This window comes from Microtus oregoni, unplaced genomic scaffold (assembly GCF_018167655.1).
Source record: "Microtus oregoni isolate MIOR12 unplaced genomic scaffold, Mior012 000012F_ref0000307, whole genome shotgun sequence".
In the NCBI taxonomy this organism is placed as follows: domain Eukaryota; kingdom Metazoa; phylum Chordata; class Mammalia; order Rodentia; family Cricetidae; genus Microtus; species Microtus oregoni.
In genome coordinates, this window is record NW_024543071.1 from 46,683,102 (window position 1) to 46,694,348 (window position 11,247).

The 11,247-nt window shown below is 41.8% G+C and overlaps 1 protein-coding gene across 1 annotated transcript; it reads left to right on the forward strand.

Annotated features, from left to right (window-relative positions):
- LOC121454749 (oocyte-secreted protein 1-like) lies at positions 1–10,680 on the forward strand. The gene is made up of 5 exons (XM_041662173.1): positions 1–25; positions 5,611–5,792; positions 7,159–7,259; positions 9,761–9,880; positions 10,394–10,680. Exons 1-5 carry the CDS (start codon positions 1–3, stop codon positions 10,485–10,487), a joined length of 522 nt encoding a protein of 173 aa, XP_041518107.1. The 3' UTR covers positions 10,488–10,680.
- The last annotated feature ends 567 nt before the right edge of the window (positions 10,681–11,247 follow it).

The window sequence follows — 11,247 nt, forward strand, 5'->3', positions numbered from 1 at the left end:
ATGTCTACCGAGTCGGGGCCTGCAGGTATTTATTTGAGAGAGGGTACACTACCACTGGCGACATCACTGAAGAATATGGCTTTCCCTCCTCCAGCAACCATTAACTGCCTATTGCTTCTCAGGGAAGGGGGACTTGTGGAGCCTCTTTTTCATCCACAATGGTATATTGCGAGCCCTCTCTTATACAGTTTCTCCTGAGTGTAGACACTCCTACTGTAAGGTCATGACTGCAACAGCCATACCATGTCTGGAAGACATTTTACACCACCCCTCCCCATTCCCAGCTCTTACATTCTTTCTACCCCTCTTGTGTGACTATCCTTGAAAGACTGTACTGCTTGGGTTATTTCTAAGGAGATGCTCCTTGAGCCGTGAAGAAGGTGCCATAGGTGCCCGTTTAGGGCTAAGCTTCCACAGTCACTCGGTCTCAGCACATTGACTAGCTGTGAGCCTCCACATTGACCATTGCCCACCCACCGCCAACAGAGCTTCTCTGATGAAATCCAAGAGCAGCGCTAAACTATGGGCACAAATACTTAATGGCAGTTTAACACCATGTTCATTTAGTAAAATAAAAAAAAAACTCTGATTTTTTCCAAAAACTGTATATATTTTAAAGATATTATTTTTATTATCATATGTATATATTTTTTTTTGCCTGCATGTATTCTGTTAATGATGTTTGTGCCTGGTGTCTGTGAAAGTCACCACAAGAGAGTGTTGGGTCTCCTGGAGTTAAATATGGCTGGGATCCATCATGTGGTTGAGAATTGAACATAGGTCCTCTGAAAGAGCAGCTAGTGCTCTTAACCACTGAGTTATTTCTCTCACCCTCGTACCTTAAAAACTAAGAAGTAATAAAAATTTAAGCAGAAGGAAAATTAGAGATTGGTTGAATACAACTTTATTGTATTAATAAATAAAAACAGTAACAGTGATAAGAAAAAGAGAGAAGTAGGTCCTGGGGTACAAGACCCTATTGTCTAAAACGATGACATCTAGAGATGTGACATACAGTACTGAGACTATAGTTCATAGCACTGTGTTCCATACTGAACGATTGCTAATACACACACACACACACACACACACACACACACACGTGCGCACACACACAGCACCCCACACATAGGCATATTCTCTCTCTCTCTCTCTCTCTCTCTCTCTCTCTCTCTCTCTCTCTCACACACACACACACACACACACACACCATCCCACACATAGGCATATCTCTCTCGCATACACCACGCGGGGCACACCCTGTAGCTACAGGAGGAGAGGGATTTGTTGGTTCAATTGGCAGCAAGTACAAAGAGCTCATCATGCTGAAATATGTGCCCGTACTAGAAGTGGGTTGAAAATATTTGAGAAATTATTTTTTTCCAGTCCTGTGGACTGAACCCAGGACCTTGAGATGTCTAGGCAAGTGGTCTACCACTGAGTTCACTCTCAAACCTTAAGAAAAGGGCTGGGAAAAATTAATTTAAAAGAAAGAAATATAAAACTTTACTTTCCCCCAGATTCTTATTTGTGTTGTAAAGGGCTGTTTGAAGACACATTTTAAAATAAAGGACACATTTTTTTAATCAAAGACATTTTTAATAAGTTAATAAAGATTTTTAAATTACATAAAAATTATTTTGTGGTAAATAAGTAGTTACATTTCTTTCTACTGTTATATCTTTATCTCTTATTGTGCAACAGATTTGCTAAGCCCTGGAGATGAAAATATACATGGAATATACACCCTTAAGGAGTTCATGGCATAGTGACCTTGTAGAACCGTTACTATTTATTTATTTTGGTGTGTCTATTTTGTTTTGAGACAGCATCTCATGTATCCCATACATAATCACTCATAATTTATGAAGTGCTGAGGTTCAAACTAAGGGCTTTGTGTGTGCTAGACAAGAGGTCTTCCAGCCGAGTCACAAGCCCAGCCCTCTCTTAGGACGATGATTAGTGCAACGATCCATCTCAGGCAATACAGTCAGTGGTGCATTCCTCTAGCTATTTTGCCTTTCAGTAGCTGTTTTTCATGCTGCATTTTCATGGAATGTAGTTCTGAACTCAACTGATGATTTAGAGACAGGGTGAGCTTAAATCTATATTTTTGGGGTGTTGGGAATCAAACTTACAGGCCCACAGAAGGTAAGGAAGTTTCCCACCTATAAGCTACATTCCCAGCACTCAAATATGCATTTAAGCTGTTTTTATTTTTTTAACTTTTTATTGATTTTTATTGAGCTATACATTTTTCTCTGCTCTCCTCCCTGTCTCTCCCCTCCCCTTTAACCCTCCCCCAAGGTCCCCATGCAACCAGTTTACTCAGGAGATATTGTCTTTTTCTACTTCTCATGTAGATTAGATCTATGTAAGTCTCTCTTATTGTTCTCATTGTTGTCTAAGTTCTCTGGGATTGTGGTTTGTAGGCTGGTTTTCTTTGCTTAATGTTTAAAAACCACCTATGAGTGAGTGCATGTGATAATTGTCTTTCTGTGTCTGAGTTACCTCACTCAAAATAATGTTTTCTAGCTCCATCCATTTTCTTGCAAAATTCAAGGTGTCGTTATTTTTTTCTGCTGTGTAGTACTCCATTGTGTAAATGTACCACATTTTCCTTATCCATTCTTCAGTTGAGGGGCATTTAGGTTGTTTCCAGGTTCTGGCTATGACAAACAAAGCTGCTATGAACATAGTTGAGCACATGTCCTTGTGGCACAATTGAGCAGCCTTAAGATGTTTTCCATAGAGAGATTTTAACTTCTCACTTTGAAGAAGTGCCACCTTTTGTTTAGAAGCAAGGAATTTAAATTTGGTATAAATTATTTCCAGGCTCGTTACTTGAAATGTAGTCATAGAGAACCACTGGTATCACTTGGGAGTTTATTACAGCTGCAACATCTCTGAATCTTACCCCCACTTCTGTGTTAGAATCTGCTGCGTAACCAAGTACTCAGGTGATGCGTGTATTTAAGTTTGCAAACAAGCCCTTCTAATGAGTATCAAGACAGCATGCTCTGTGAAGGCAAATCCCCATGCCCCAGCAATTCTGAGGGCATTAGAATCAGTGACACTTTGGAACTTAAAAATGTAAATTTTCTGCCATACTCTTGTCTTACTGAGTCAGAAAAAAGTAATGCCTGTAATCCAGCCATCATGTATTAGAAAGAATACTCCACAGGTGAACCTGAGTGAGCCTCTGCTCAGAGGCAGGTCAGTGAGAGGGGTGGAAGTGTGAGGTGTTGAACCTTTGCATTCTGCCTGACACAGGACAACTACGTTCTTATACAGTTACTTCTTTAGTGTGCGGATGATGAGACACAGATATTTTGGGATGTTAGGGAGTTTTTAACAAAGTATACCTTATTGTATAAAATCACTCTGTACACACTGATACAGATTCTGATGCAAGCCAGCCTTCCATTCCTTCCTAATCCCCTGGAGAGGTCTCATGTTGCAGCAGTCATGGGGGGCGCTGTGTGTGTGCTCCCACTGTGCTATGGGACTACAGTGACAGGATTCGCATCACGTTCACTCTGGTTCTTCAACACCTAAATAAAGCGTTACATTTTAGACAATGAACTGATGGTGTATTAGTGGCACGTGTGTGCTGTAAAAGGCACCAGTTAAGTACTCCCAACTGAGGCCATCTATTCCAGCATATAAGGCCTTTCACTCGTTCTGTTTCTCATTTCCTCTGTGGGTTTGATCTTCAGCCTGAGCCATGAAGTCTTTCCTGGGCCTGCGGGGACTCCTTCTGTTTCTTCTCGTCCTGACAACTTTTGCTGATGATTGGTCAGGTATCGCTTGTGACATGGAGAACTGGGATGTCATAACATGTGCTGACAGATGAGGCTTTCTGACTGTTTCAGAAGGATTGGTCTCTTTCATGATGTGAGATGCATCATGTGAGAATCTCACAGTTCTACTGAGAGCAGACACTGTCCTAGCTTCCCCTTTTCTTTTGACCCTTCCCAGATCACATCACATTCTGGGGATTCAGGAAAGTGGAGTGGACTGGAATGCACAAAGATGTTGTTGGACTCTTAAGAACTTGGGACTCGCTTGGGCGTGGTGGTGCAAGCCTTTATTTCTGAGTTCAAGGCCAACTTTATCTACAGAGTGAGTTCCAGAACAGCCAGGGCTACACAGAGAAACCCTGTCTCAAAAAATCCAACAAATGTAAACAAACAAACAAACAAATGATCTCAGGATGCCCTGTGGCTGGTAGGAAAAGGAGCCTTTTCAAGGGCGCAGCCTTCCTTGGCCTTGCCTTTGCACAGCCACAGCACCTGAGAGGGAAAGCCAGCTCCTCGTGGTAAGGTGACTAGTGGGCCCAGTTTCCTTAGTTTGAGTGCCAACAAGTCTCCTACTTTAAGCAAACTTAAGTGGTTGGTTTCCTAAATATGAGTGCAGACTCTTAGTTTGAATGCTTAGAATTACAATAAAAAGTTAGGTATTGTTCTGTTTATTTTCAACAAGATAATCCAGTCTTGATGCTAGGGAAGCTGCAAGACTCTTAGTGTGTTGGTTAATGTCTTTTATTTCTTTTTATTAGGAGCTATTTAAAGGAGACAGCTATATGCAATCATATTAGTATCCACTGCCTCATCATGCAGACTTATTGAATCCACATTGACTTGCTTCCCTTGCATAAATTAGGATCAAAGTGAAATTTCAGTTAGGATGGGAGTCCTTGTGGTATCTGGTCTCCGTGTCTGCCCTCTATCCACATTGAAGCTTACTAATCACTTATTCCTCTGCACGTTTCCTAATTCGACTTCAGCTTTACAGAAGCAGAAATATGTATCTGATGTTTTATTTGTAGTTCATTCTACAGTTTTATTTTGCTCAGGGTTATTCAGAGATATTTTCCCTTCTCTCAGTCCCTTCTTCCACCTCCCTGTTCCCTCAGATCCATTCCTCCTCTGTTTCTCTTTAACAAAAAAGAACAGGCCTCCCAAACATGGCATAACAAGTTGGTTGTAGCGTTCTTGACTAGTGTTTATTGCTATCAACCTCCATGTCTGCTTTTAAATACCACGAAGCTGTGGATATATAAATAAAGGCAAGGGCTAGTACAGAGGAGCATGAGTTGATCAAGAGTGCAGCCATGCTCTGCGCTTCACACAGTTACAATAGAAATGCGTTCCTGTGGCACAGCTGTATAAAATGTTGACCGTGAGGCTGAGCACGACGGTGCCCACCTTTAATCTCAGGACTTGGGAGGCAGAGGCAGGTGGATCTAAGTTCAAAGCCAGCCCGGTCTACTTAGAGTTCCGAGTCGTCCAGAGCTACGTAGTGAGACTTGTCCTAAGAAAAATATTGACTTCTGAGAATGGAATTAAAGGATTAACAATGTCTTAAATTTGTATTGCTCTCCACTTCCTGACAGAGTTACTAAACAATATCTTTGGTAGATAGGAGTGTTTGTGTGTATCTTTGGGATGAAGTCATAGCAGATGGTCAACTTTTACAGACTTGCTTCTCTCTACACCATGTTTTATTTTGTTAAGGGAGAAGCTCTTGCAGTAACTGGCTTTGCTCAAATGTTCTGGCATTCACATACAGCCTGTTAACAGAAATATTCTCCTTTCTACTTCCTAGCCCTTCGTCTGCAATGCACCAATCATTGGTTCTATCTCAGGATTAAGGCCACGCTATTCCACAATGTATTTATGGAACCTGATGAAGTGTATTTAGGATCTATCTGCCCTGTGAGCACCGTCTGGCCAAATGATGTCTATGACTTTACCTACCGTACTTACGCCTGCGGCATTGTCAATAAAGTAAGAAGAAACACTGGTGTCTGTGGTCCCTTCCTTGGACCCACAAAATGGAAATCATAGTTTCCATTTGTCTTACAGCTGGGTTAGTGTCTTTAAAAGTCACATCCAGGAAAACTGATGTTAACTTGATGGTAGGAAGAGACCCGTTTTCAGTGCTCACAAAGTAGTTTCCAAAACTAGTTGCACATTACAGCGCACGGCATTCTAGCCTCAGGTGGAAGGGAGTAACGTTGGTTAAACATCACAAAGGGCCTCAGAGTTCCCTACTGCGGGCATTGACGTGTTTGTTATGCATTGCTGTCTAACATTAACTGGGATTTTTAGTTGATTACAAAAGCAAAAATCAGAAATGCTGTAATATTACTTATTAAAAGACATTGCACAACTTTTACAGGTTGAGGTGAAGGACAGATTTGGTGAGGCAGGAAGAAAATTTTAGGTGGAGCTGTGCATGCAGGATGCAGGGTGTTTATTAGGTGCCCTTGGGAGAATGATTACTGTGTGAAAGGAGCTGGGCTGTGGGGAATTCAGATGTCTGTGGATGGATCCTGCAGGCCGTTTGCAGTCCAGCCAGATAACTGATTAAATGCTTAGTACTGGAACTTCATCAGGGTGGGTTTTCCTTTCTTTTTTTCTTCTGTTCTCTCTCTCTCCTTCATTCCCTCCCTCCTTTTCCCTCCCTCCCTCCCTTCCTTCCTTCCTTCCTTCCTTCCTTCCTTTCTTTCTTCTCCTCCTCCTCCTCCTCCTTCTTCTTCGAAATGATATAGGGACTGGGCTGTATTGATGTATCTCAGCTGATAGCATGCTCATCTAACATGTACAAGGCTCTGTGTTTATTCCTAACACCATAGAAACTTGGCTTGGTGGAGCACACCAGTAACCCTAGTACTGGAGAGGCAGAGGCAGGAAGATCAGGAATTCAAGGCAATCCTAGAGAGTTCAAGGACAGCACAGAATATGAGAGACCCAGTCTCAAAACAAATGTCCTGAGTTCATCATTTAAATGAAATTCTCAGCCATCTGAATTCCAAATGGGTTTCAGCTGATCTGAAAGCTGGTGCTCTCTGAAATAAACAACACTTTATCTTCTACTGTGTTTCTGGAAAGGAGGTGTAAGCCCACGATTTTTAAAAATACAAACAAAAGATTTGATCTCTTTCAATAAACAAGTATGATTTGCCTTTTACATCAGTAGTGTACCAGATTGAACCAGATTGAACCCATCTCTTTAGAAGATGGTCCTCCTCATGAGTGATTAAGTTTTTTTTTTTTTTTTGAGAACTTGAAGTACCTTTGTAGCTCTAGCTCCAATCCCTTGATCTCCTGAGATGTGTGAGATACTTTAAATCTTTCTCTGCCCCTTCAGGTTCTTTATGATGTCACTTTGCTTCAGACACACCTTGCATATATCCCAAAAAACCCTAGTAATAACCGAACTGAGATGCGCCTGTCCTGTGTTCTACACAGGTGAGTACCACATGTGGGGCACCTGTCCAAGGCCCCAGCTTCTCCTCAACCCTCTAGATGAAAGGCCCAAGCCCTAAATGTTAAACCACACATCCCAGGTTGTGGGCGGGTGTCGTGCTGGTGGGAACCAAAACCAGCAGGAATATAAATGTCGATATCCTTGGTCCTGGGCCTTCAAAGTGACGGTTGTCTCCTAGAGCATTAGAATACTGGAGAAGAGAAGGAGATTAATCTACTTCTTTAATATGAGTGTCTGAATGGCTGAAAACCTCACAGATTCCACCCAGTTAATCGAGCCAGGCTGCTTTAAAAAGAAGTCCACATCCAAGTGTAATAAGGACAGAAAGGAAAAGCCTGAAAGATATAGAACTGTGTCAGAGAAATCAAGGCCAGCATGCAGCAGGGGCGGGTGGGGCTGACATCATAGGGAGAGAGGCAGATTAAATCCGACTCATGGGGTGAGATTCAGTATCTTAATCATTAACCATTTGAGAAAGCCTAAGTTATAGCTCATTAGCATCCTTGACCAGGGATTAGCAAAGCCATAATAAGCATGGCAAGGCTGTGGGAGGCAATCTATTAGATTTTTCTGGTTAAAATCATTTAATCATTTTTTAAAGAAATTTAAAATGTGTTTTTCAAATGGTTTTGCACATAAATGTGTCATGAAGTTGGGCTATTGTGTGTTTAGTGGGCAGTCTTCCTGTCATGTTTGAAACCTCTCTCCTTGCCTCACTTTATTAGATCACTTAATATTTTTTTTTCATTTTTTTTTATTATTGAGAAAAGGAAGAAAAAAAAAACAAGTTTCCACCTCCTCCCAGCCTCCCATTTCCCTCCCCTTCCTCCCACCCCTCTCCCCCTCCTCCCATCCTACTCCCCCTCTTCCCACTCCTCCCCCTCCCTCTCCAGTCCAAAGAGCAGTCAGGGTTCCCTGCCCTGTGGTAAGTCCTAGGTCCTCCCCCCTCTGTCCATATCTAGGAAGGTGAACATCCAAACTGGCTAGGCTCCCACAAAGCCAGCACATTGCGTAGGATCAAAACCCCGTGCCATTGTCCTTGGCTTCTCATCAGCCCTCATTGTTTGCCATGTTCAGAGAGTCCAGTTTTAACCCATGCTTTTTCAGTCACAGTCCAGCTGGCCTTGGTGAGCTCCCAGTAGATCAGCTCCACTGTCTCAATGGGTGGGTGTACCCCTCGTGATCTCGACTTCTTTGCTCATGTTCTCCCTCCTTCTGCTCCTCATTGGGACCTTGGGAGCTCAGTCCAGTGCTCCAGTGTGGGTCTCTGTCTCTATCTCCATTCATCATTTTAACCAGCCTATGTTCGCTGCACATAAATATATGTAAATTCAAGTGTCTCATGTACTTTGACCATATTTTCCCCATTACCCTCCATTTCCCTTTTTTACTAATGCCCTTTCTTCACCCAAATACTTCTACTCTCATATCCTATGTGTCTGATTCAGGATCTACATATGAGAGCACATTCAAGATTTGAAAATCACATCATAGGCTTACATTGTTGTAAGAGATTAATTTGAAAAAAATTAATTTTCCCTTCAAGTAATTATTGAAGCCATCCTCCCTGTTCCTTCACACAAAGAATAATACATACCATAGCAACTAACATTTTTTTTTTTTTAAGTTTCTTGAGACAGGGTTTCTCTGTGTAACCACTGTGGCTGTCCTGGAGCTATTAACATTATTAATGCAATGTTTTAATTCTTTGAGAATTGCATACAATATAGTTGTATAATATTCATTACCACTCCTACCCTATCTCCTCCCACCTCTTTACCTATTCCATTACATTGTGTTCTTTTAAAAAAATTAAAAAAAATAATTTATTGACTCCAATTTGTACTATTCATATACTCATGGGTGTGGAGTCATTCACTGGAGTATGATTGACTTACCAGGAGTCAAACCATTAAAAAAACCTGACTCTCCCTCCCCAGTTTCTATTAACTGTTCAAGGCTCCTCCTCAGTTAAGTGGGAAGGCTCACAAGCGTCTTCTCAGTCCATGATATCATGTGCCTTGGCTGATTCTTATGCAGGTCTTGTGACAGTAACCACAGGTACTGTGAACTCACGAGTGCAAAGAACCTGTTATTACTAGAGACGCTCGTCTGGTCCTCCCTGACCTTTGGCTCTTACCATCTTTCCCCACCCTCTTTCTTTATAGTGTGTGTGTGTGTGTGTGTGTGTGTGTGTGTACATGCGCATATGATGGTGATGTAGATGACTCATTTGTGGATGACCACTCTATTGATGATTGTTTTCTGCTCTTGGCCATTAGTGAGTTTCTGTGTTAACCACTGCCCATGACAACTAAGATTTTAAAATCACGTATCCTAGGCTTACATTGTAAGTGGTTCACTTGAGTGAGTGCATCTACGTCACTGGAATTTGGCCTCAAGCGCAGCCTTCTAAACTCTATGGTCGGAATGATTCTTCAGCCCTCTGTGATATTTCTCTTTTCCCCTCTCCCATTTTTAGTCGGTATCCTCTTTTCTGTGAAGCTGAGAGTAAAGGAGACTTCAGTGGCAACCCTCCTGAGTGGGAAGTAGACATGACAGTACGCAAGAAAGATAAGGCTGCTCCTGCAGTGCCGCTAAAGTAAGGAGACCCAGACTCATAGTTTACAGCTTTGTCAGGCATGACTTAAAATACGCCAAGAACACAGCTAAGGGCATATCCCATTTGACTAAAGACATGTTGTCCTTAAACAACTTCTAGATTAGGCCTTTCTATGTTTGTTGAAATTGTTAGTGAGGCTCCAAAGCTGCAGAGAAACCCTGTCTCAAAAAACAAAAAAAAATTGTTAGTGAGATAGTGGTCTTGCTAGCCTGTTCCTAATCAGAGATCCCATAGGAGTTAGAGGTGTCCCTCTTGGGTCTTGTGACAATTGGTCTTACTTAAAGACTGGGGTCTGGGAGACATGCCTCTGGGTGTTGTTTCCAGAGAAGAGTAACTGAGTGGGGATAGAGCTCATCTTCAAAGTGGATGGTATCTATGTTGATATTTACCAATCAGTGGTCCAAGGAAGCAGTGTCACTGGATATCCTTCCTGAATATGTATTTATAGTTGTCACCACTGCCCTCTGATAACATCATATTCTGTCTCTGTAGCTTTTCAACATCAGGTCAAAACACCAACCAGGTGTCGCAGGAGCCTCAGACCTCGGGAACCAGCAGGCATCAGCTTGCTGAGGCATCTAACTGAGTGGATTAGAGTTTTGCCCTCTCCATTTCTCCAGAATGCAGATGGTTGCAGGCTGTCTTCTCTCATCCATTTTTAAAAAGTGACTGATTTGCAGTTTTAAATAAAATGGCATGCTACCTTCATATATTCTCATTTTAAAAAGCTGTCCCTGATTTTAGCTTCATCAAATCTGATTAATCAATAAAAATTTCTATTAAACCTGCTTCTAATTATTGAAGGATTAATGTGTATCATTGTAAGTATAATGATCATAATTTTTTCTTAAGTTTTTTTATACTATAACTTATTTTTTGAGTATTTCACATATGCATACAGTGTATTTCGATCACATTCAGCACCCTATTCTCCCCCTTAACTCCTCTAAGATCCACCCTCTAAGATCCACCCTCAATTCTCCCTACCACCTCCCTGATGGAGGAGTTAATTTCATTGGTTATTAAAGAAACTGCCTTGGCCCATTTGATAGGCCAGCCCTTAGGTGGGTGGAGTAGACAGAACAGAATTCTGGGAGGAAGTGAGGCAATTGCCATGCCTCTCCTTTCTGGGTCAGACGCGATGAAGCTCCAGCCCAAGATGGACATACACTAGAATCTTCCTGGTAAGACACCACCTCGTAGTGCTACACAGATTATTAGATATGGGTTAAAGCAAGATATGAGAGTTAGCCATTAAGAGACTAGTGCTAATGGGCCAAGTAAATGAATTAAATGAATACAATTTGTGTGTTGTTATTTCGGGGCTTAAGCTAGCCAGGCGGCCA